General features: G+C 44.4%; 2 protein-coding genes and 1 non-coding gene across 5 annotated transcripts; 1 reads left to right on the forward strand and 2 right to left on the reverse strand.

Annotated features, from left to right (window-relative positions):
* Window positions 1-748: 748 nt before the first annotated feature.
* Window positions 749-15,186, forward strand: rasgrp4 (RAS guanyl releasing protein 4). Of its 3 annotated transcripts, XR_009131412.1 has the most exons (18): window positions 750-965; window positions 5,314-5,489; window positions 6,532-6,643; window positions 6,792-6,854; window positions 6,934-7,059; window positions 8,947-9,088; window positions 9,162-9,335; window positions 9,410-9,526; window positions 9,699-9,974; window positions 10,049-10,129; window positions 11,727-11,831; window positions 11,934-12,043; window positions 12,118-12,268; window positions 12,337-12,373; window positions 13,163-13,294; window positions 13,378-13,556; window positions 14,139-14,548; window positions 14,620-15,186. XR_009131412.1 is itself a non-coding variant. In XM_058079988.1 (17 exons), exons 1-17 carry the CDS (start codon window positions 949-951, stop codon window positions 13,767-13,769), a joined length of 2,091 nt encoding a protein of 696 aa, XP_057935971.1. In that variant the 5' UTR covers window positions 749-948; the 3' UTR covers window positions 13,770-13,878. The 3 variants fall into 3 exon arrangements, 2 of the variants coding, with proteins under 2 accessions (XP_057935971.1, XP_057935970.1); XM_058079988.1 differs by lacking the exons at window positions 14,139-14,548; window positions 14,620-15,186 and adding an exon at window positions 13,677-13,878 and having other exon boundaries at window positions 749-965; XM_058079987.1 differs by having other exon boundaries at window positions 14,139-15,186.
* On the reverse strand, window positions 14,756-26,105 carry hnrnpul1 (heterogeneous nuclear ribonucleoprotein U-like 1). The gene is made up of 16 exons (XM_058079986.1): window positions 25,964-26,105; window positions 25,176-25,500; window positions 24,446-24,700; window positions 24,153-24,363; window positions 23,078-23,151; window positions 22,853-22,992; window positions 22,503-22,602; window positions 22,312-22,424; window positions 21,877-22,140; window positions 20,686-20,808; window positions 20,495-20,623; window positions 17,042-17,210; window positions 16,203-16,454; window positions 15,859-16,007; window positions 15,519-15,767; window positions 14,756-15,418 (listed from the first exon to the last, which is right to left on the reverse strand). The coding sequence occupies exons 2-16, from the start codon at window positions 25,462-25,464 to the stop codon at window positions 15,302-15,304; spliced, it is 2,634 nt and encodes an 877-aa protein (XP_057935969.1). The 5' UTR covers window positions 25,465-25,500; window positions 25,964-26,105; the 3' UTR covers window positions 14,756-15,301.
* LOC131135147 (small nucleolar RNA SNORA50) lies at window positions 23,233-23,372 on the reverse strand. The gene has a single exon (XR_009131536.1). It is a non-coding gene; the product is annotated as a small nucleolar RNA SNORA50 (small nucleolar RNA).
* Window positions 26,106-26,120: the final 15 nt, after the last annotated feature.

Here is a 26,120-nt window from a genome sequence, read left to right on the forward strand (position 1 = left end):
ATAACACCCCTAAAGTCACCTTTACACACATATTACCCAATATAGTAAACATAATAAGAGGAAATACGACTTATGTTCATGTGTGTTGCTGTAAATGTGTTTTGGTGCTTTAGGAGCAGAGTGGGCGCAGTGGACAGGAAGTGATGCCGGGGGTTCAAAGTTGAGTTTTAACTTTGCTGCAACAGCTCGGGATTATCCTGTCTGTTATGAGATCATTCAAACCTGCAATAACTGCTGATCAGATCTGGTGCTTGTGTGTCTCACCCAACGTTACAGTAACATCAGTGACCAGTACTACATATCATGGGAACAGCTTTGAATGTGTTCCCACATTTGTATTTGAATTTAGGTGAAAAAAATTCCATAAGACTGCATTAAAGTTTGTCTCTACTGTTCTACATCTCTGCTCTGTCATGGTTGTGGGGGGTGCACCTTTACCCAAATCCCCACCAAAAGTGAACATGTTCTCTGCAATAGTTCATCGGTCCCACTGTCATTGTTAAAAGAGCTGGCTCCTGCTAAGGTTTAGGACAAGAAGTGCTGCTTCCTGGGGCGCTACGATGATTGTCGCCTCCTCCTTCCTATGCAGCCGCTGTTGACTATTCTCTCCGTGGCCTCACCCCTCCCCCTTGAGCATGCACGCACACGCTCAGAAACTGATGCAAGTTCCCCTATCTGTCAGAGCCAGTTCCTCCATTTAAGATGCTGACTTGTTTATGTAGTAGGGACCAGTGATTCCGCCGTCCTCTTCCTCCAAGGCAGGTGTATGAAGTGTGGGGCGCAGGCAGGACGTGGGAGCACTGTGGCTGGACGGTAGGTGAGCACTACAGGGGCCAGACAGGAGGGGGGGGAGGAGGAGGAGCGGGGGTCAAGCATGGAGCTTTATTGACGCCCGCGCTCAGATGCCCATGCGGACGCCCGAGGAGGAGGAGGCGTGCGGCCGCCGAGATGAACAGGAGCAAGAGGTAATGAAAAACGAAGAAGAGAGAGTGCACTAGTGCAAGCGTGTGTGTGTGTGTGTGTGTGTGTGTGTGTGGAGGACAGATGCGTCACCTTTCAGGTCATAGGTCACATGCAGTGCTTTGTGTACACGCAAGAAAAGAAGCTGTTGCTTAGCATCAGTGGTTTGTCTTGTGGTGGGAAAGTCATGTTTGTATCGTAGGAAAAGGTTACACACACACACACACACACGCGGTCACAGCTAATTTATCTGACCTGCATATCAACATGTCACAATATGTGTACACACACGCAGGTTCAACATTCAACACTGGCTCACCTTTACAATGCTAGCTTAAGTATCTTTTTTTTTTAGATTGAAAAGAAATAATATATCAATTTATTTTTACTATTGCATTTATGCATTTTAGGCCCTTTTGACCTGCTGACCTGTTGCGATCAGATGGTGGGGATGATGCGGCGTTCAGGTGGTCAAATGAAGCAATGAAGCAGACTGTATCATACTGTATATTAATGTATGCATGAGGGGGCATGGAAAAGGAGCGATTTCTGCCAAAAGTATTTCATACATCGAGCGGCAACATTTTGGAAAAGTGAGTCAAGTTGGAAAAAAGCTGAGTCGGGATGTCTGGGGTTACAGGTCAGATTGTATCGAACTTCTATACCATACAATTCTATATTCAGACTCATGCTTTCATTTATTTATACATTTTATCTTATTAGATATGATTATATTGTCATAGAATAAATGTATGTTGTAATCATAATACAATAATATATATAATAAAATACAAATATTTTAACATTTATTTGTATTTATTAATTACTTTTTATTCTTGACTTTTTCAAAATGTATTGTCAAAATCATCAACATTTTCTGCAGGCTATTATTTTACTCTTGTGTATTTAAAAAAGACTAAATTAATATGATTCGATTATGAAATAATTATCTACAGTATATTTCATTGATTTATTATTATGAGTGCCTTGTGATTGGCTGGCGACCAGTCCAGGGTGTACCCTGCCTCTTTCCCGAAGACAGCTGGGATAGGCTCCGGCATACCCGCGACCCTAATGAGGATGCACTGTGTTAAAGAAAATGAATGAATGAATATTATTATGAATTGATTATATTAAACGATGATATCAAATGTTATTATAATAGATCAAAATAACATTAAAATTCCAGCTAAGCCAGTTGGGAAACAAGATGAATATGAAGATGACGGTAAGGTGTACAAGTACAATTTCAAAAATGCCATCATCGTCTAATTTGCATAAAAGGCTACGTGGCACGTGCCTGTCATTTTAATGAATGGACTAAAAAGCAAGAAAACATGAAAAGCAAAACAAACACTTCGAGAAATACAAATCAACTTCCTTCTGTCGCTTCTTTTTCTTTTGCTACGTCTTCTTTTTCTCCAGCGGACCAATTGCTTATGAGGCAGAGTTATAATGCCATCTACAGTACGCAGTTGGAACGTCACGCCACATACTACGAACAGTCCCGTTATAATGTGTTTATATAAAGGAATGCATTGAAATTACTGCAATGAATAATAGAAGGGAGAAAATAAGAAGTCGCCACTTTTCTGTCCATATTTTCATCTCATTTTGTTGTCTCGGGTTGTGAGAGCAAACGGGTGAAAGGCTGAGAAGAGTGGCCTTCATGCATGTTGTCAGGGGAGCGCACGGGTTGGGGGGGGGGGGGGCAAAGAGAACAGCACACAATCTAGGCCTTCAACGAGGGCTTCAATTAATCAATTAAGGGAAGAAAGGCAGGAATTTGCATATCCCGTGGAAGCAGGAGGGGAGGGGTCGGTGGTGGGCGGCGGGGGTCCTGACTTTAGATGGGAACAAGAGGGGGGTTTCCAAAGGGGAAAGAAAAGGGGGAAGCAGCTTTGTGACTCCAATAGAGTGAGGATGAAGAAAGAGGAAAGACGTCTTGACGAGGAAAAGGCGAATGAGCTCCTACAGCAGAAAGTGCGGCGTGCTTATGATTCACAAGTTCACTGACCAGCTTTGTGCACACGCTAACAACACAAATAGTCTACTTGTTGTGTTTCTACAGCATCAGACACAGCAGAGTGGCGGCGGTGCTGGTGGTGGTGAGGGGGGCTTTCCCAAGTCGACGTCAATAAGATTTTTTGTTGTACAAAAAAAATGAATTTATCTTGCTCACATTCATTCTGAGTCACAAAGAAGACACAAGTCAGAAGAAAAGGTCACATCACTTTCTTAAATCAATGCAAGCAATTATCATATCAATATGCGTTTAAACATTCAGAAGTACTCGTCAAATGTAATTCAATGACATTAATGAACCAAATAATAAGGAACAGACATGCACATTTTATGCACTGCTGGGTCTCCTAGCTGTGAGCCCTGCATGCTAACCACACATCCGCCGTGCAGCCATAAAATTACAACTTTGCATATTCCAAACATATTTTTCTTTCATCTTTAAACATACTGATAAAATTATGTACTTTTTTTCTTGTTATAAGACATTATTCTTGTAAAAATGACAAGTTTTTCATCATTTGATGACAACTTTTTTTGACTTTATTCTTTTCTTTAGTATTTTGACTTTATTCTTTCCAAAATAGCTGATGGTTTTTCTATTTTTGCTGTTCCTCGTGAAATTGTATGTCTACAATGTGCCAAGGGCCAATAATAAACAGCCGTGGGCCGCAAGTGACACCCGGGCCACACTTTGGAAACCCCTGCTCGAGTTTCTTTAATAATACATCCTTTGAATCCACTCACACATTTAACGCTGGCGATGCTTCACATACAAATATTACATATTCATACTTCCCCCATTTTTAAACAACATCAGGTTGGAAGTAAACATATGAAATATGAATAATATTTTCTTGAGTTTTTTTTTTCACAAAACAGGAACAGCCTGCATGCATGCTTTGAATGGGAAAAAGCAGCACCATCTGCTGGGCAAATATTCACATTTAAAGCCAGGGGTCATGATTGAAACATTGTCATCAATAAAGTCGGAGTGACCCTTCATTGACCCTCGGCAGACATTAATTAGATCCAAGTATGATTCCCGAAGTATAAATTGAATATTTTTGTAATTAGAGCATAGAAAACCTGTTTACCAGCTTATAAATACGTTTTTATTTAACTCGTTTTTTTTTTTACTTTATTAGAGTCCTCTAGACAAGGAATAACACCCCTATAGTCACCTTTACACTTCTATTACTCAATATAGTGAACATAATAAGAGAAAATCCGACAGTAAGAGGCTGCACAGTTGTCGAGTGGTTAGCGCAAAGACCTCACAGCTAGGAGACCAGAGTTCAATTCCACCCTCGACCATCTCTGTGTGGAGTTTGCATGTTCTCCCCGTGCATGCGTGGGTTTACTCCGGGTACTCCGGTTTCCTCCCACATTCCAAAAACATGCTAGGTTAATTGGCGACTCCAAATTGTCCATAGGTATGAATGTGAGTGTGAATGGTTGTTTGTCTATATGTGGCCTGTGATTGGCTGGCCACCAGTCCAGGGTGTACCCCGCCTCTCGCCCGAAGACAGCTGGGATAGGCTCCAGCACCCCCCGCGACCCTCGTGAGGATAAGCGGTAGATGAATGAATGAACGACAGATAAGACTAGTGTAGAGTACTACATATTATCACAATGTCTTGGAATGCATCTTCTGGATGCCTTTAGGTATATTTCTATTTGCCTTTAATTGCTTAAATATGCATGTTTGACAATGAATAGAGGTTAGTGCTAGTGTGTTAGCGTTCAACCATGAAACAGCAATGATTTAGGAATGAAAATATGTTGAATTTGTCACTTTTTGTGTACCTGTGACATGTGAGGCTAAATTAAGATAGACAGCAAAGTTACTCATCATTAACATCAGCAGCACACTGGGAAGTTGTGTTAGTTCAATGCTTGTGTAAGTGTGTCAGACACACACACACACACACACACACACACAGGTTAAGAGAAGGGGATGTAGGTCTGGCCATTCAGGGAACTTGTCGTCACTTCTCTGAACTGTCCGAGTTTCCTGGTAATGTCACAATATTAGCGGCAGCGTTGTAGCGTTGCACACACAAGTACACACTGTTTCTACACACGATGCGGGACACAATTTCAAACACAGCAGCCACACAGATACACACACGGGCAGGCATCTATTAGACACAAGATTGGGCACGATTGCGCAAGCACAGGAGCCGCTTCTACAGTAGGTGGGACTGGTGTGCCTAATAAAATGGTGGAAAATTCCACTTGGGGCACTGCCCCACCATCTTTCAAAGCATTGCAGGACGTACTTAGCGACACGCTGACCTCACCACATTCTGCTCTGCCTTCTCGCAGGAAGCCCAACTGTGAGAGACCCAACGTGCTGCAGGGCAGGAAGCAGGTCCAGCGGAGGAGGAACACATGTCCCAGTTCTCAGGACATCACCCGGGCCCTGCAGGGCCCCCCTTCTGCGCCCAGCGCCAGTGCGGCCAGCCTAGATGAGCTCATACTACGCTGCCTCAACTGCTTCGGTCAGTTTGCACGCATGGATCATAACCTGCTTATGTAAATGAAGGGGAGGGGGGGGCACAACAATGGAGCTTTTTTTGTGCTGGGCTGCAGAAAGCAAACATCTAACATCTTGCTGCACGTCTTAAATCACCTCACACTTTTGGCTTTCAGAAACCAAACCTGATCAAAGTCTGTGTGAAGTGGTGCCACTCGCAACTCAGCAAGCTTTTGGGTTTTCCCCGCCAATCATGCAAAAATGACATTTCTGATTATTTACATGTGAAACTCACATTCATGCACAGTAGCTGTGGATGCAACCAACCATTGTTTCCTTAGTCGCTTCATCTGACCTTAATGAGGATAAGAGGTGGAAAATGAATCAATGTAAAATGAGTGCAAATTTTTACTGTTTTCTTGTTAAATGATCATTTTAGAATGTGCCGCGGGCCAATAAAAACAGCCATGGGTTGCAAATGGCCCCCGGGCTGCCCCAAACACAAAAAGTTAGTGGTTTGGTCCGGAACATTTTAGACAAAAGGCAAAAATGTGTCCGGTCACATGTCAGTCAAAGCTGATGTATGTGAATATCTTGTTTTGCCTAAAACACAAAATAATGCATGTTTTTAATGTTTTTTTTCCATATGATTTTGGCCCATTTTAGAGCAACAAGTGACACAATTGTGTAGTGTAGTGGAGGCGCCGTGAGGGGGAGGAAAGTGACGACGGTTACAAAAACTCATGACTGACACGGGCCAGAGAAAATAGTACATTTTTTGTGGTGGGGCCAAAAGTCGTGATGTTTGCATTAACCATGAATCAGCACTGCCGTCATATATACGTACATATACTGCATATTTATAGAATTTACAGAATTGTGTATTATGCACTAATTTTACCTTTCCAACACAAAAGCCTTCATCCCCACCTCCATCCAAATCAAAACCCAGTACAAACAGGTCATCCTTGGTCCACTTTTACAACCCAAAACCTCCTTGGTGGAGGGACTGTTGAGTCTCAGCATAGCAATGCTCTATGTGTTGTGCTTCTATGTTGCGACGGCAGATTCTGAGGGGAAGCTATGCAGCCCCCGAGGCTCCCAGACGGTCCACATGACCCTGATGATGCACAGCTGGGTGGTCCCGTCCCAGACGTTCGCCCAGAAGCTCCTGGCCTTATATCCTGCTCCCGGTGATCCATCCCGATGATGGCGCTGTGTAGTCAGTACAGCAGAGCGCTAGCTGGCGTGATTCCACTCTCGGGACAGGCCGTGTAATGTTGACCCACATGTCCACACTGTCTTCCGCTCCTTGACTGTCTCTCACGTACAAGGACTGCCCCCCCGACAAGCGAGGACTGAGGCGGGGTCAAGTCTGCCATCTGCTCAGGTGAGTCTGTGAGACGGAACCGGTTCTCCCGGTGAGCTCGTGCTTACTAAACACGCTCTCTGTCGCGCACGCTCACCAGGACCTGGATCGGCCAGTTTCCTGCCGTGTTTGAGGCCGACCCCCTTCTGGAGCAGACCATGGGGGACCTGTGGGCGCTGGTCCGCTCGGACGGGGAGGAGACGCAGCTCATCGACAACTCCTGCTTGTGAGCGTTTTCCCGACTTGGGCTATGCATGGCAACAAATCGAGAAGCTTTTACTTTCAATCTCAGCTTGTGTCTTTCCGGGAGGCGTTCCGTTTACATTTGGGTCTTCTCTCCTGCTCATTGTTTAACAAGCATGTTAGGCCCCCGAATCTCATCTTATTGTCTTTCATGTGTACATTTCATCTATGAATCGTGCGTCAAATTATTTAGATTGTCTTTGAAATACTTTCATTAACTTTGTGAACTAAGTTGCTTAAAAATAGGACGTTAGATAAGTTAGACTAATTAGTTTTTAGTTTGGTTTACTAATAGTCTTCAATGTTTACAAAAAGTATGTTGGAGTCACTGAAGACTCGTTGGCAAATCTAAGAAATTTTACCATACTGTCTTCACTGTGTCACAAAAACACGTAAAACAAATCAGGGTTGCTGAAGACGAGGAATCATCTTGAATGTTCGATTTTTTGACTGCATTAAAAATATGTTAGGTGAGGTTCATTCGACATCAATAGCGTATCTGATGGTTATGAAAAACAGCACATCAAAAACTGTCCTGGATGCTAACATTTGGATTTACAAATGATTGATTGGATTTGAGCTGTAACTCTTGGTATCTCGGTACAAAGTTCTCGCGCCACCGAGCTGGGCTCCTTTGTCAAGATTGAATATTATATTTGACTTTTTCAATATTTTTTAAAGGTTTTTCTAATAACCAGACATTCATAATTGACTTTGACTTAACAGCAAAAATATCAGGATATATATCCAACCTAAATAGATCGAGTTTTGGTCCATCTTTGCCACTATTGTTGAGGGAAGTAGCGTTAGCTCCTATTGATAGGCTCTGTGAAACGAAGAAGTTCTGGGCAAATGATCAAAATATGACAAAATACTGCAAATACTACATACAGTAAACCTCGGATATATCGGATTCAATTGTTCCCACTGGTTTTGTCCGATATAAGCGAAATCCGTTATATGCGTATACCGGAAGATGTCCGTTTTACGCATATATCGGATTTATATCCGGTATATGCGTAAATCGGATTTTATCCGTTATAAAAAGGCACTTCCTTGACTATGTTTCCAATGTACCTGGACTGGGCAATGAAAAGAGACGTAAGGTAATGAGAATTTAACTTTATTGGACTCTGAGCATAACAAATTGTTAATTAAGCTAGGCCCTGTTACGCCCGTCAGGCCTACGTTATTTCCAATAGTGAGGTTAAGATCTCATTCACTGCTGTGCTAGTATTATTGACGTCACTCACTTTTATATTTGTCCTAAATCTGGAGCCAGGAGAAAGACAATAGCCAGTGACATCAACAAGATTAGCATAACGATGCGGCCATCCGATATATGCCAGGGAAATTTCATGGAAATGCATTGGAACGGGACTGGAGATTTTGTCCGAAATAGGCGAAATCCGTTATAAAAAATCCGATATATGCAATGAATTTTTATTGGAAATGCATTACAGAAAAATTGGTTCTTTTTTATCTGTCCGTTGTGAGCGAATTTCCGATATATCCGAGTCCGATATATCCGAGGTTTACTGTATTACTTATTATGAATGTACCCGTTACTGTATGGTCACCGATTGGATATAAAACCACAAAACGCTGTTGGAGGTTTTTAGAGGCTTTATAGCCAAATGCTCATGCTAACTGTTTACAGAGAGAGAGAGAACGCACAGCAAAGGGAAAGGATAGTGGACGATGGGTTAACTTCCCAACAAAGTTCCCGATGCACTGAATTATTTGATAATAACGGAAACACGTGCGTTAGGTTCATATGTTGGGAGGTATGTTGGCTTCGTAGAAGAGTAGGAATTTTGTTTTATTCTGTAAGAAAAACGGGTTGATGACAGCGTTGTTTCATTTCCAGAAGTCCTCACGTGAGCGTGTCACAGGCTCCGTCACCTTCAGTGAAGAAGAGGAAGGTATCTCTCATCTTCGACCACATGGAGGCGGATGAGATGGCCCAGCATCTCAGCTACTTGGAGTTCAAGAACTTCTGCAACGTTTCGGTGAGCTCAGCGTTTATCGTCGAAGCATTTGTTCCGTTAACGACGTCCCTCCGTTCTCCGACTGGTCGCTCAGTTCCTGGACTACCGCAGCTACGTGGTGCGAGGCTCGGTGAGGGATAACCCGGCGCTGGAGCGCTCGGTGATGATGTGCAACGGCGTGTCCCAGTGGGTCCAGCTGATGATCCTCAGCAGGCACACGGCCCAGCAGAGGGCGCAGGTCTTCACCAAGTTCATCCATGTGGCTCAGGTACACCGAGGAACCCGACCTGCTTGACTTCCTTCTTTTGCTGGCTTTTTCACTTGCTGTTGTTTGCCGCTCAGAGGCTTCGAGCTCTGCAGAACTTCAACACGCTGATGGCCGTCACGGGAGGCCTGTGCCACAGCTCCATCTCCCGCCTCAAAGACACGTACAACCTGCTGCCTCCTGACGTCACCAAGGTATTCTCACGTGCTACTGACGCCACGGCTTTGGTTCTCTCTGCCGAGCTCTACCTGAACTACTCAGCTACAACCACCACCTTAGCCATGTCCTTCATTGACGACTGTCACATGATCCACAACCATGCATGATATTATAACACATGCTGTTGGTCCTCCATGGTCCTGCCAGGTCCTGAGTGAGATGACAGATCTGCTGTCGTCATGCAGCAACTACAGCAACTACCGCCGCCTCTACAGCGAGTGCAGTGGCTTCAAGGTTCCCATCCTGGGCGTGCACCTCAAGGACCTGATCTCCCTCAACGAGGCCCTGCCCGACTACACGGACAAGGACAAGATCAACCTGAGCAAGCTGCAGCACATCTACAGCAACATCAATGAGCTTCTGGCTCTGCACAGCTGCACGCCGCCCTTCGAGGCCAACAAGGACCTCCTGCACCTGCTGACGGTAGGACGCCGGCCGACGATGCTGCCGGGAGCCTGCTTCCTGAACGCCTCCAATGATGTTTCTGATTGCTTCAGCTCTCTCTGGATCTCTACTACACCGAGGACGAGATCTATGAACTCTCTTACGCCAAGGAACCCAAGAACCCCAAGATACAGGTCAGCAACGCTCACGTCCAAAACAATCCAGCATCATCATATACTACGCTATTAGGTCCTTAAAAGGAGAGCGCTTCTTTAATTCAGCAAATCCTTAAAAACAGCTGAGAGCTCCTGTCAAATACAGGATCTTTGAGAAGCATTTCTGCAGTAGGTTCTTAAAAACAGCAACTGGTCCTGTCTTGTTTTTCACAAGCGTTGCTGCAGTAGCTTCCAAAAACAGCAGTGTCCCCCTGTCATGCAAAGGATCTTTGGTGTGTATTTTATAAAAACAGCAGAGTGCCTTTTCACTATGGAAGATCTTTGATGCGTGTTTTTTCCAGGAGTTTCTAAAAACAAACAAACAAACAAACAAAAACAGCCAAGTACTCCTATCATAAGATCACTTGACAACTGTTTATCAACAAATCCTTAAAAACACTGCAGTGCTCCTGTCATTTAGAGGATCTTTGACAAGCATCACAGCAAAGATCACTGACTGGCGTTTCTGTTTCTGCCATAGGTCCTTAAAAACAGCACAGTGCTCCTGTCATATGAAGGATCTTTGACAAGTGTTTCTTCTGTTGATTCGACAAAAAAGTAGCAGAAGACTTCAATCATATAAAGGATCTTTGAGAAGTGTTTTTTGCAGTAGATTCCTAAAAACAAAAACAAAACGCAACCCTCGTGAGGATAAGCGGTAGAAAATGAATGAATGAATAAATAAATATAACCTGTATGTTCAGAAATGCTATGTTAAAAAAACTTTTAAAAGTACTTGGGAATATCTTGAAGAAACTTCAACAAATTTCATAGGAGGGCTAATAATTTTGTCCTCAACTGTATTTGTTGCAATATCTCCTTAAAAACAGCAGAGCGCCCCTTTCCTATGGAAGATCTTGGGCAAGTATTTTTTTTCTAAGGAGATTCAACAAAGAAACAGCAAAGTACTCCAATCATATACATAAAGGATCTTTGAGAAGTGCTTTTGCAGTAGATTCCTCCAAACAGCAGGGCGCTCCTACCATGCAGAGGATCATTTGATAGCATAAGTGGAGTAGATTCCAAAAAGTGAAGAGCACACAAATGCTGGCTACAACGAGTAAAATCTAAGGTTCAAACCGAAATGGAAAATATATACAATTATGTATGAGAACTCGGACTTTATTTCGTGAAACACAACAAGCAGCACAGAAACGAATGATCTCACAAACGTGAAATAGTGATATATATATTAGTGTATCTACAGTACCTGGAAAGTGTTTGGTTTGATTTTGCTGGTGAGCTAGTTAAGATACAAGAAGGAAGCGATAAAAGATTATGGTGCAGATCAAGATAAAGGTGCAAAGAGAGGAATTGATTGATGGATTCATTGGCGTGACGTTGAAAAGCAACGCAGGTTAGTTCTGTATGATCATATTTTTCTATGAGTGCCACTCTTGGCAAACAACAAGCACATACATGTTTGTGTTACAAGCGTGGGCGTGACCTATTCGCAAGAAAAGCCATCAACAACCGTCACTCAGCCACATCAAAGTGCCGCACCTTTGCGGTCGGGGTGTGTATGTGTTTGTGTGTACAATATGTGTATTTATTTGGTTGTGTGTCGTCACTGCAGCCCGTCGCTCCAATTAAGCCGCCGGTGGTGGCAGAATGGGGGTCAGGGGTCACGCCCCGCCTGGACCCCAACACCATATCTAAACACGTCAAACAGACGGTAGACGTGAGTATGATTCCCCCCTCCACCCAAGTTTCACTTCCTCATTAACCGGTAAGACAAAGCAGAACTGGTCCTTTACTCTGTTTGCTCTGTCGCCCCCTTTAGTCCATCATGAAGAACTACGACCACAAGCAGGATGGCTACATCTCACTGGAGGACTTTGAGAAAATAGCCGCCAACTTCCCCTTCTACTTCTGCACGCAGGAAACTGACAGGTGAAGACGGCACAACGTCACATGCTTTTTAATAAGCCTTACTTTAAAATGCATGTGACACCTGTGACGCCCAGGCAGGGTCAAATCAGCCGCGAGGAGATCACGTCCTACTTCATGAGGGGGATGTCGGTGTGCGCCAAGCTGGGCTACAGCTTCAACGACCCTCACAACTTCCACGAGACCACCTACAAGAGACCCACCTTCTGCGACACCTGCGGGGGCTTTGTGAGTGCCCAAGTCTCAGGCTCATATGCACCTGTCGGTCACGTGACGTGTTGTGTTGTGTCTTGCAGCTGTGGGGCGTCATCAAACAAGGCTACCACTGCAAAGGTAAGAAGATATCACCTACTATCTTAATCTTGACAAATGGAGGAAATACTGTGATAGACGAAAAATAGAATCGGTATGTCCTTTGAGCTCATCTACAGTGGGACAGCTGACAGGGAACTTTCTTAATAGAAATTAAATTGGAAAATGTCTGTCTCATTACTGCCTCTCACAGGTAAGTCCAAGTACTACGTCAAGTCTCTGTTGGAATGCACGAAAATACTTTGTCATGTTTGTCTTGTTTCAGCTTACAGTTTCCGTGTAAAAGCGGCTAGCTATCAAGTGGCTACATAGTAGACATACATACATGGATTAACACTAATGGGTAACAGTGTTAGCTTAATAGATAGAAATAGTTATTACAGTAGTAATAGTATAGAGATACTTTGCTCACCTGTACCTGTAAATCAGTCACTATGTGTTTACTACATAGAAGTTGGGTTTTTTTTAGAGCATCACGCCATATTCACATTCATTCAACTTGTGGCACTTTCATCGGAACATGGAGTTAGCCCAACTTCCGCATTGACGCCGTCGCGCGAGATTTGGTCCGTGATTTGCAGAGTCTTGACGAGATTTGGCGGCTGAAAACACAGAAGTGATTTGAGACCCCAAAACAATTACAACGTATGAAATTATTGGCCACAAATTGTAGACAATTTTGTAATCTATTTTCCCGCGTAACGTTTTCCCTCCGTTTATTGAAGAACGACATTGTGCTTGTCAAACACGTGAATGTGAGTGAAGATGTTGCTGAGTGTGGTCTTATGACCTCTCTCGTCGTCCTGTCAGGCTGCGGGATGAATTGCCACAAACATTGCAGGCATCAGGTGGGAATGGAGTGTGTGAAGAAACACAAAAACAACAGTGGGTCCTGCCCGTGCACACCCGCCCCGGACTCTCGCACCAAGGGGACCGCATGGAGTAAGTCTACCCTATCATATTACTCCATCCATCTGTCCATCCATATACAACCACCCGGAACTTATGTATTGTGTCCATATCAGGCACAGAGGAGGAGGCCTTCGTCTTCTCACAGGGCAATGATGTGGAACACAACAAGGGCGCCCCCATCAGGAAGACTACAGATTCAGCCCCTTTGGACCGCTCCACTCAGACGGACCCTGGAGTGTGGACCCCTGAGAAGAAGGCGCCCAGGATTTACAACCACAGTTTTCCTGGACAGGTAGAAACAACATTTACTTGACTTATTTTGATTATCTGGGTTTGAAAAATTATTTTCATCTTTAAAACTACCAGCAATAGTGATAGTTTTTTTGTATTTTGTTGATTTTTTTGCCCACAGTGCATCAACGAGTCATCTTCAAGTACAACTCTAATTTGTTATACTCGTTTCTCATCCATTAACCTTTACAAATTGACTCATTTGTTGAAATAAAAGAGATTGACAGTACATATTACACAATAATCTGGACTATTTTTTTGTTTTTATTCTCAAAGTGCTCCAACTAAATGCTCCAACAAAGTGCTCCTTGATCCTCAGTGCCATGTCTCCCTACTGTGTGTGATTGTGTGTGTGTAGTATGGAGGGTGGGAAGGAGGGGCTTTCTTTTGTTTCTTTGTTTTTTCCTTTTAATTGTGCTAATTGTTTTAATTCTGTAAAGCATTTTGTGTTGCATGTTGTGTTGCAGGAAAAGTGCTATACAAATAAAGTTGATTTGATTTGATTTAAGGAAGTTTGATGGTGAGCTCAAAAACAGTAGTTTGTCGTACTTTGTAGAGTAACAATAAAATATGTGTGTCACAGGCCAACACGCTGCCTGCTCAGAGGAGTCGAGGCTGCTCCATGCCCGTGTCCTTCCTGCAGGAGAAGCTGGAGGAGCTGCAGCTCTCCAAGGAGAAGAGCCGGGAACCGGACTGATTCAACCCTCCCCCCTCCTTCATCAACCTTCCCCACTGCACCCCCCCCCCCCCAAAAAAAAGACAAAACTTCCCAAACCTTCATTGTTTGTGCCCCAGCACAGTTCAACGATGGACTGTTTTAAATATTTCCATTACTCATGTAGTTTCTGGTGCTAAGTATCTTGGGAACGTCACGTGACCAGTTTCCTGATCCAGGAGGAGCCCATGGAGGGAAATGAACACTAAGGCAAAGTTGGCATTGACATAACCTTGGCAGCTAAGTTCAGTCCACAAAGCCTGCTGGAAGAAGTCAAGGTTTGTTGTTGGCGTTCTTTGATAGCAACTCCAATCAGTTTGTCTTTTCAAACTTTGCTTTTTGATTTCAGAGCCGATTCAGCACCAAGCACCTCACAACTGGCTGGTGATCACTTTTGCATTATTGTGTTAAAGCACAAAATAAAAATGACATTTAAAACCCTTCAAGTGTGTGAAAAGGTGAAGAAAAAAAGCCGACAGGTTCCATCCAGGTGTATACAACGGCTTTTATTGTACAAAGACAAGAAACAGCTCGGATCATAATTAGTTTAACCACACTGGTACAAAAGAAATATGTCTCTTAACTACAGCAAGCACAAAGGGATTTAAAAAAAAAAAAAGCATTATACATCTACTGAAAAAGTGGCATGAGCGCTTAAATACAACGGCATGAACACTTTTAAAATGTTGCAGGAGTAAATCATCCGGAAGCAAAACAAAGAAGGTGTAATGAAAGCAAAAAGCATGCTTTTGTTCATGTTGACGTATTTCTAGTGTTGACTTTTCATACACTGAAGCTCTCCTCTCATTCGGACACAAACCAAGCATCGTTGGGTTAGCTTCTCCGTAGCTAACATCTACCACCGCACTGCCACCGCCTTATATTAGACTGATTTGGGGGGGGGGGGGGGGGTAAAGAAGAAAGACACATGAACTGGTGAGGAATGAAGCCCTCGGCATTAGAACGCGACTCGGTTCTTTCTGGCAGGTGACACAGGGAGGGGTATGGTGTAGATGACAAAGGGGGCGGGGCTACTGGGAGCCAGAGGTGGAGCCTTGGCTGCCCTGGCCAGGGTAGCCGCCGTACTGGCTGTAATACTGGTTCCACTGGTTCTGGTTCTGGTAGTACTGCTGCCACTGCTGAGCGTACTGAAGAAGAGACGTTAAGATGTTGAAGCAAAGCCAGGCGTGGAATGAATTTGCCCTGAAGGTGCGGAGGGGGGGAGGGGGGGGGGGGGGGGGTTGTTACCTGCTGGTACTGCTGGTTGTAGCTCTGCTGCGTCTGCTGCTGCTGTTGTTGCTGCTGCTGCTGAGCGGGGGGCTGATGCTGAGGCGGGGGCTGCTGGTGGTTGTACGTCTGCGCGCTGGCGGCCGGCTGGCTGTAGCTCTGGCTGTAGCCCGGGTACTGGCTGTAGTTGCCGTAGTAACTCTGGTTGTAGCTGCTCTGGTTGTAGCCTCCTTGGTTGTACCCTCCCTGGTTGTAGTTGTGGCTGTAGCCCTGCAGGGAGGTGGGGTGGGGGTGTAAAGTGTGGGTGTGTGAGTCCACTGGGACTTGTCTTTGGCTGCCACAAGTGCAGATGAGGACTCACTTGGTTGTATCCTCCCTTGTTGTAAGGAGCCGCCCTGTTGTAGCTGGGTCCAGACGACTGGCTGCGGTATCCGGAGCGGGAGTCGGAGCCGCCGTCACGGTTGTAATTGTTGCCCCATCGGTTCTGATTGTAGTTTCCACGATTGTAGCCTGCCACCACGAGACGCGTCAATTCAACTGATCAAGAGCCTCCATGATGGCAAAGGTGACAACTTAACAATGTTCTAAACAGTAACATGCGTCCTTAGAGCCTGTTTACGAGCGCCAAAAGTCCATCGCCTGCTGAAATGCTTTGATCCCCATGGACAAGACACTGCTGAGGGTTCTGTTCGAGTGCCGACTCACCTCTGTACCCTCCCCCGTCGCCGCTGCGGTTCTGGTATCCGCCACGGGGTGAGTCGCGGTTGTCGTAGCGCTGGAAGCTGCCGCGGCCGCGGTAGCCACCCTGCCTATTTTCGAAACGTTTGTCGGGGGGCGGGCCGGCCTTCCGCCCCTCCTCGTTGTACTGCTTCAGCAACTTCTCGGCATCATCACGCTGCAGCTCGCCGAAGGACACGTCCTCCAGGAAGTCGCACACCTCCGGGAGAGTGAAGTTGGCTTGGTGGAGCCAGGGACGGAGATGGACGGACGGACAGAGAGGAAAGGGGAGAGGGGTTTGGGAGAGGGGGGAGTAGTGAGGCCCAGAGCAGCCACACCACCAGAGGACAAAAAAAGATGACTGTTAGTGTCACACAGAGGAGGAACAACTTAAGAGCAGAAAGATGAAGCAGTTACAAGAACAAACGCTTCCTCCATGGAGGCAACATTTGTGTAAGCAGACACAGGAGGGGGGCAGGGATGGGGAGGGGTGGACAGTTTTTTAAAAAGACACTAAGATAGGGCACTGCAAACCAAGGATGGCAAAAATAAAATTAGCATTAGGATGATAGCAGCACGCCGCCTCAGTTTGCAGTGCATGAGGGTAAATTACACAAACAATCACGTGGACTGCTTCAAAATAAAAGTCCTGGGCTGATAACTGGCCAATGGCGGGGAGGGAGAGGATGGGGTGGGGTCATCTTCCAAGTTTGATTTTTTTTTTTTTTTAAATAGAGACAACACATAGAAAAAGATCAAAAATAAAAGATAACAACAAAGAAAAAGTAGATCTGGTGTTGAGTTGCTTGAGTCCACAGCGTTCCTACCTTTCATTTCTAACACAGCATGATCGGGCACATCCTTCCCCTGCTCATTGGTTTGCTTTAATGTTCGCTCTTTTAAATCCTCGTCCGTGGGACAAATTACAATAGCCTTGCGTTGAAAACCTTCAAAAGGACGCATTTTTCGTCTCCTGGCTGATCCATAAACATTTGTCTAGCAATGGTGACAAGAAAGAGGTAGAAGCTTGTTTGTTATTGTTTACTTGCAAAGGCGTTCCACTGGAAGGGAAGCTGGAACCCTGTAATCAAGTGACAGAGGTTTTTGGGGGTTTGATGGCAGACTACGCGTTAGCTGCTAAAAGGCCTCGTCACTCGCACACTCACCTTGGCGTCAGCGGGACGGCTGCTGCGCGACCACCGTGGGCTGGCTAACAGAAGGGGGCGGGGGACCCAAAGTTAACAACCGATTGCTGCCAAGCAACGTTAGCGAGAAAGCAGTACCCGTTGGCTACTACGGGGTCAGAGGTGAAAACATGCAAATGTCTTTGCCATGACAAGCATGAAATTAAAGCTAGCAGCGGTGTGGTGCCTCAGGAAGTCGCAATCTTAGCCAAGGTGGAGCAAGGTAACAGATATTCTTATACAGACACACACTTTCTTCTTCACTCTTCTTTTCTATTTGTTTTCTAGCAAAAATACTATTTCTTTTTTGTTATTTTGGCACACTTTTTTGTATTTTCTATTTTGTCGTTCAATAGTTTTAAACCAACATAAAACTTGTTTAGTCCCTTTATTTTAAATGAATACGCTTCATTTTGTCAAAAAATGAATAACATTTTTATAATTTCATTTTGTTCACGCCATTTTTCTTTTATTTTTGTGTATTTTGCAAAACACATAAAAACTGTATTTTTAAAGTGTTTTTATTGTAAGCTAAATATCTATTTCTCCTTTTTTGTATTGACTTTAGCAAAGTAAATACTTTTTAAAAAAAAACAAAACTGTTCCTTCCTTGTCCCCCTTTATTTTTTTGTTGATTAATATTTTTTTTCAAGTAAAATAAAGACTTCTTTCTTTACAATTTTTGTCATTAATTATTTTTTCCTAAATAAACACTTTCAACATAGCGCATTCATTAAGACGCAAAAGGCTTCAAAGCAAACAAGCGTACGCAACCATGTTAACGTTACACGTAAGAGTAGACATGGCTTTAGCTCCAGGCTTGGCCAACGTTGCCCAAACACAGTCGCCATCTGCATGTGACAAGGAACCAATTTCAAATGACAATATTTTCAAGGAAAATTATGTGCGTATTAAGTGCTGGGTGTATTATTACGCATGCAACGCTTCTACATTTACTGCACGGAGGCGTGCTGTCAACACAACAAATGATAAGACTCGGCAGGTCAAGCAGATTACACCACTTTCATCTCAGGATCAATGACGTCATTTAAGAGTATTAACGTGTGTGGTTACATATCGTATAGCGAGCATGCTCTGAGACTAGCGAGGCAAACAGACGACTGACACAGCATTCTTTGTCTGGCAGGATCACGCAGCAGTGTTTCTCATAGGACTGTGATCTACATGTGGTGCTTTTTGATTTGATATGTCATTTTGGGTAGCTGCCTGTGCCTTAGAACGCGTACGGGCAATTAACAAAGCCTCCCTGCTGCTTCCTGGGCTCCACGCAAGTGTGCGCTGTGTTTAAAGATAAAATACACATCACTGTGCAATCGTCCATCGTTAAGCGCAGTTAATTTGTTCCAGAGCAGACCACAAGTTGGGTGAACTTCTACAAAGTAGGATTCAATAATAATACATGGATTATTTTCAGAGTTATGGCATAGTAAAAACCTGTTGACTGTTGTCTTGCAATTATGGTTTTTAATATTATTAAGGCCACCTGGACACAAAAAAAACACCTCTATAGTGATCTTTATACTTCTCTTAGTCAATATATCAGAGAATATAAGACATAAATAAGATACATGCTAGCAACTCCTTGTTTCTGGACAGCGTACTTTGTCTCAACCCAGTTTTACACTCATATTACCCAATATAGTAGACATAAGAGTACAATAAAACTATTGTTACTGTGTTTCAGTGTAGGTGGTCCCTAGCGCACGGTGGTGGCAGCTAGACAGACGTGTGGTTGTAGCATGTTGTGGCTGCAAAAGATATGCTTATTATTGTTGTGCCTGTTTACACTCGACGACAAAACAGCGATCATTTATGAGTTATTTTGGTGAAAACGTGACAGCATGATGACGCAATGTTCAAACCTTGCTGTAGCGAGGGGCAACTATACACCTCATATAACCATCACGACAAACGGCTGCTTGTCAATGTGCGACCGTGTCAGCTGCGGTGTGTTAAGAAGTACGATGTCACCTACTGCACAGAGTTGGGATGACAAGCTACACAGACCGCCCTGTTTCCAATGGGCTTGTGAGCGAGGACAAATCCATCTGTGGTGGTCCAGATATATGTATTCATGGCGGGCCAGCACAAATAGATGAATGTATTGGTAAGACTGACAAACGCACTGCTTGGATAAACTTGGAATTTTGTACCAGCTGACACTGGGCAATGAGATGTTTTGTGCTTTCCACGTCAACGAGTCCTGACCATTTACTACAAACGCGAAGACCAATTATGTTAAAATAGCAACTGACCCAAATAGTGATCACATAGCACGAAACCTTTTTTCGCCCCCAAATAAGTTAGTGGCAGCAATGGAGTGCAAGTCATATTAGGTTGACAAATGGATTTAACAGTCAAGTCAGTAAGCTAGTTTGTATTCGGTATACACCTAGTTATTAAAATCATAAAGCTGGGCCCCCCATTCCCCCCACTCGACACTTACCTTAACTTACCTGCTTTTCAAAGAGAGCTCTGGTCCCAACTGACACGACAACAGATACAACTCACCTGTGCATACTCACGTCTCCATGGCAACGTCCCCGCCAAGACTCACCTACCTTTTCGCCGCTCCCCATTAGAGCTGAAAATCTAAAGCACCGTTAGTCGCTACTTACCTTGGGGGGGTCAATTCATTAAAACACACACTCAAAAGTTCCAAGTATCTCACTTGTTTAAAAAAACAATAGCTTTTAAAGAAAAAAGCTCTCTCTTAGAAATTAGCAACAGAAGGTGTTTTCTTACTCACCAGAGTCAGAGCTTACTTGTTTCTCAACATCTTTACAAAGTCATGGCCTACTTGTACATTGTCGCAGTTCACAAGACAAACAGTACTGCATTATGACAAGAGATAGCAAGTGCGAGTATAGCGAGGGATGACAACATGGATTAAAATGTTCTGTCACTTTCATCATTTTCCTTTACAATACAAGACAAAAGCAAAGTGACAAGAACAAGAGGGTGATCAATGCTTCTTCTACTACTAATACACACCTGAAAGATAAATAGATAGTCCATTAGAGAGAGTGATCATTGACTGACGGTGCTGAGTGTGTGAGGACGGCGCCACGCTACCTGGTCCAGGATGTAGTTGCGTCTCTTGCGTGCGGCGATCTCGATCAGCCGGTTCAGACACTGAGTGGCCTGTTGGATCAGGACATCCCAGCGGCCCGCGTAGTTCCTCTGGCGCCGCAGTCCCATCAGCTGCGGCGACAAGCTCTTGTGAACCAACCGGGACAACACGCGTTTCTGTTTTGCAAACCCACCTTCATCTTGTCCATGATGGCGTTGGTGCCCAGGATGTTGTACTTCTTCTCGGGGTTGGCCTCTGAGTGCTTCACAGCCCAGGTGGTCTTTCCACAGGCGGGCAGGCCCACCATCACCAGAATCTAAAACAACAAGACAACTGCTGAGTTCTTTGCTTCTATTTAGTGCCTCGAATGGCGCCCGCTTGTCTAATATAATACACAGCGCCCAAGGTGGGCGGCCACTTGGATACTATGTTTCCCATTTTTATTTATTTAAACAGACATATGCTAAGCAATTAAATACAATAATCCCTCGTTTGTCACACTTAATTGGTATTTCAGCCAAGCAAGATTCCTGATTTATACTCTGAGTGAATTGGTAGTTAGAGCATAAAAAACCTGTTTAGAACCTTCTGCAGTTTGTACCATTATTAGAGCCATCTTCACATTATGTAACACCCCTATAGTCACCTTTACGCTTCCGTTACCCAATATACTAGAGATAATTGGAGAAAATAAGACATATACAAGATGTCAGGAGTTCAGTTGAATTTTAACTATAGATCATTCAAGCCAACAATAAAAGCCTGTTGTTGGGTCGGTCAACATTACAGTAACTTTACTGACACCTAGTGACTAGGAGGAGGATACTACATATTGTCACATGTTTTGAAAGAATCTTCTGAATGCCGAATGTTACTATGTTTCTTCATTTAGCTATTTTTACGCATAAAAATGCTTCATTTAGGAAAAAAACCAATGAACAACCACAACTTGCAGGCATGTGTAGACTGGAAAAATTACATAACCTTAACAGATAATACACATTCATCATGACAAGACACAAAAATCATCAGAAGACTACACAGGTTGTCAGTCATTTTGATTTAAAAATAATAATAATAATTTGGGAGGCGGCATCTGCAGAATGTGCGAGTAAAAAAAAGTTGGTGGGTGGAACTTTGGAGAGACCTGACTAGAACAATAAATTAGTGTCCAGAGAGCACATGTGGCATCTGTAAAGCTGAAGCTCACTGAGAAAATGCGTGGAGGCATTTCAGATATCAAAAAACCACCAAACAATTTGACAGTGGCCCAAAATGAATGAGATAATAATAATAATTATAAAAAATAAAAAGAAAAAATAAAGAGAAAAAAACAAAATGAAACAGGTTGTGGAGAAGGCTGTGTCATTTTGCACCACTTTACCTCGCATTCGGCTTTGCTGGCAGGTCCTTTGGTGCCTCTGACCTTGTCCTCCAAGGCCACGCTGTGGATGTAGGTGAAACCCTCGGGTGGGGGGAAGTAAGGCTGCTTCTGTCCGAAGTTGAACTCCACGGCGCAGTTCTTCACCAGCACGTGAGGGAAGAGTGCACGGCCCGCCAGATCCTCCTTGGACGCCTGGAAGGCCACACCCAGCGGCACCCCGTTCTTGGAGAAACCCATCTCCACCTCATCGCCTTGGTCAAAGTCCTGTCATCATCACAGTAGGCTTTAGCTTTTAGAAGAAGCTTCGCGTTTGCACAATGACCCAAACTCTGCATGATTTAAGCGTATTTCATTTGCTATGTATCTCTCCATGCAGACTAATCCTGGTGTCCACCTCCAATCTCCAATCCATTTAAAAGTACCACTATTACTTACAATGTAACAACCGATGACGTCGTTTTCACCAAATCTCTCCCCAAAGTCGGCAAATTTACAGTCAGATGATTTTTTTCCAGTTCCTCCGTATCCATAAGAAAAGGGTTCCTCTCCTATGACAAGAACATAAGAAGAATGTTTTACTGATGCCACAGATTTTTTTTTGTTTTGTTTTGTTTAATTTCTCTCACCAAGCTGTGTGCTGCTGTGGTTGATGGACCATCCGATACGGACCACGTGGGGGTCCGGTTCAGAACTGGGCAGATGCTTCACAGGAATTTCCTCATTGATCTGAAGGATAATTGTTTGGTAACATTTCACAGTAAGGTACACAAAATTACAGTAGAATGAATGAACAAACCTACCTAACCACCACTCATTAGTTCCTCAGGGACTACTCTAAATATATGTGCCCAAGTTCCTAACTAACTAATAACGATAGATACTTTATTAATCTCCAAGAGAAATTCATTGTATGTACCTAATGCATTAGTTCTTCACTAACAACTGTATTTTGTGTATTTTATTGTCGTTACATTACCTTCATCTCATAGCACACACGGCCACTGGTGACCCCATGGGTGGCTCGAGCCCCCGCCCACAGGTAAGCAAAGCCTTCGATGGTCAGTGGATAGCCGCTGTATCGGTCCCGGGACACTTTGAAGTGCAAGTCGCAGTTGTCTGAAAGCAGGGCCAAAAGTTTTTATAAGTAACGTGTCGTCTCCCTGCACGTAAAAACGTTTATGGGGCTCGTCGTCACACTCACAAGTATCAATAGTGACAAGGGTGTCATCAATGTTCTCTTCCTCATCTTCTGCAGGCGGCTGTGGCGTGCGAGATCTAAATGGCAGAGAATGACATCAGTGCTAGGTACGCCAGACCAATACTATCAGCGTTGTATTAGACCCTGGCGTTGAGCGAGGCTGTGGCTTGCTTTTAAAAGAGCGGCCTGGGGGAAGTGCCAGGCCGCTCCAGTTATGAACAAGCCTACTTTTGCTTTAGCACTGTAGCTTGGCCCGGGAAGTCACGAGTCAGACCAGACGGGTTCAAAGACAGTGCCAAAGTGTATCCTCCTCAAAAGTTACACTTTAGTCAAAGATGTGACACAGTATGTAGAACGGGGGTCTGAAACTCGAGGCCGCTAGTTTGAGGCCCCGCTTTGATATGAAATTTGAATGTTAGTGCGGCCCGCGCAAGTTTGATATGGATGCTGTATGGAGCAAGCCCGCCTGTTTTGCTTTTTCTCTCATCATCCATGACTGATATCACCACCGTCGCTGCGCTGTACTGCTCTGAAAGTCCAAAGCTCTGCTGTCATTTCTGGGTACATGACACCCTCTGGAGGCGCACAGAGCTCGGCTGGTTCCAACGACTTCCAGCTGTACTTCAGGCTCAGTTTGAGAACCTGCTAACTCGGGTTCGCGCCAGGATTTCCAGGCAGGAAACCAACTACAGGCGCTTTATTTCAGCTGCTAAGTGCCCTTCCACCTGTCTCTGGTGAGTATAGCGGTGTTTGTTGTGTCCAAATCAAGAAATAAATAAGGCGCTGTCAAATCCATCAACAACGACAACATTGTATTAGCAGTGACGCTACAGGCTTATGATGCTGGGTACAAATAAATACAGGAAATTATTTGGGATAAAACTGTAAATAAAAAATTCTGTTTTTAATAAATGCGTTTTTGTTTTTTTTTAAACTTGATGCGGCCTAGCCTCACCCAGACTCTAGCTCTAGTGGCCCCCCAGGTAAATTGAGTTTGAGACCCCTAAAACACGATCAAGAGAGTGAGCCACAATGGTATGAGATGCGTTGATGGCATAAACGGGTACTTCCGTCATACCTTTTCTCCTCACGGTGCTCGTAGTAGCCGTAGCCCCTGCTCTCCTCGTACGATCTCTTTCGGCCGTAGTGTCCTCTGTCAGATTCCACCTTCACTTGCTCGGAATGACCGCCGCCATCACGTCCACGCTGCGGTTCAGCCCCGCGGGCCTCCCGCCTGGCATCTCCGGCAGCCTCCGGGGTGTCTTCTTTTATGATCTCCTCTTTGATTTCTGAAGCCGAAGAGAACAGCAGTGAGCTTTGGCGGGAAAATTAATCATCAAACAGCAAGGAGTAACACAATTTAACTGTCACCTTGTTTGATGTCTTCGCTCGGCTCTGGTTCAAGTTTGATGGCTTCTTCAGAGATGACGTCCGGTTTAAGAAGGTCGACGTTGGCGGTAAAGTCGGGAGCGCTGTGGCCAGAGTCGGGCGCCAGCTGACTCTCATAAGGCTCGACATCTGGCTCCTGTTCCGCCTCCTCTTCCTCATAGTAACCACCCGAATCTCTGCCCCCATCTTCCTCTTGGAGCACAGCGCCTTCGTCTTCGCCGTAGTCCTCTGCCACCTCTGCAAATGTGCACAGGCAAGAAAAACATACCCATAAATCATTTGATGATGCATTTTCATTTTAGCACAAAAATCAGGAAAATACTACAATGTTTTTTAAGTTAAAGGGTTTAGACCATTTAGAGATGTTTTTCTTGTGCAAAATACATATTTATACTAGGATTTATCACTACTTTGTCACAGTGAATTTGCAATAAGCACTAGTTCAGTGCAGACCTCATTCTTGTTGAGTGATGGCGAGTTTGTGAGGTAAGTGATGTGCAGTTGCCGACTTCTGCATTTTTTTTAAATGTATTTGTGGTAACGACTAACATTACACATGCACCATGGTCAGATGCAGAAGATTATGATTACATTGGATCATTTCTGTATTTGTACAGGTCCCTGTCGGCCACCGCAGTGATAAGTTTGAGAAACGCGCACCTGGTCAGAGGTAGTTGAGAGTAGCGTGAAAAGTTGCAAATGCAAAGTTTACCTTGTTGTTCTTCTGCTTCGTCGCCGTCATCATCCAAGACTTCGTCCCCTCCATCGTCTCCTCCATCCTCCACGCCGTCGCCAGTGAAATCGTCAGCGTACTCGGCGCCCTCGTCCCCCTCGTCCCCTTGATCGCCTTGCTCTGAGGATTCTGCCAGGGCTTCCTCCTCCTCCATCGCCGCCTTGAGCCGCTCCACAAGCTCCGCCTTCAGGCCTTTAGTGTCCAGGCCCCGGCGCTGGAGCTCATCCTTCAACTCGTTCACTTTCAGTTTCTTGACGTCAAAACTCATGGCGCTTTTTGTGTGCGAGCGTCTCGGTGCAATTTGCTGTGGAAATTAAATGTAAAACACGGGAAAAAGTTTTGGCGATTTTAAGCTACAGTTGCGAAGACGCTTAACTCGGGGCGCCCACAGCGCAGCTGTAGCGCGAAGCTAAAATTTAGCGCTTTAGCTAACATTTTCTCCGAGCCAAACAAGCATTAATAACGGAGTACTAACTCATTACTTGTATACATGTAATGACTGTGAGACAAAATGGAGTAGTGAAATGTAAATGCTATTACAGGAGTAGTTTCGATACGCTAACTTGCCTAGCTTAGCCTTGTTCGAGGTTAGCTAGCTACGGTAAGGACATTGCAAGAGCTAGAGGTGTAAGCTTTACGACTTCAAAAGCCGAATTAGCAAACATGCATCGGTTTGGATGGGAGTCGTGGAGTTTTTGCACAATTTGCGTTCAGCGATAATAAAGTTGTGTTGCAAATTGTGTGAATAATTAAAAGTTGAGGCCTACCTCTTCTCTCCAGCGACTCTCGCGGGCAAAGACGGAAAGAGCGACTACTGCCCTCTAGCGCCAGCGACCTTCACACCGGAAGCCACAGAACCGGACATGGGATTATTCATTTTTACAGTGTTTCTTTTCAGATGGACCTAAGGCATTCGACACAATA

The sequence above is a fragment of the Doryrhamphus excisus genome, chromosome 8 (genome assembly GCF_030265055.1).
Source record: "Doryrhamphus excisus isolate RoL2022-K1 chromosome 8, RoL_Dexc_1.0, whole genome shotgun sequence".
NCBI classification, from domain to species: Eukaryota; Metazoa; Chordata; class Actinopteri; order Syngnathiformes; family Syngnathidae; genus Doryrhamphus; species Doryrhamphus excisus.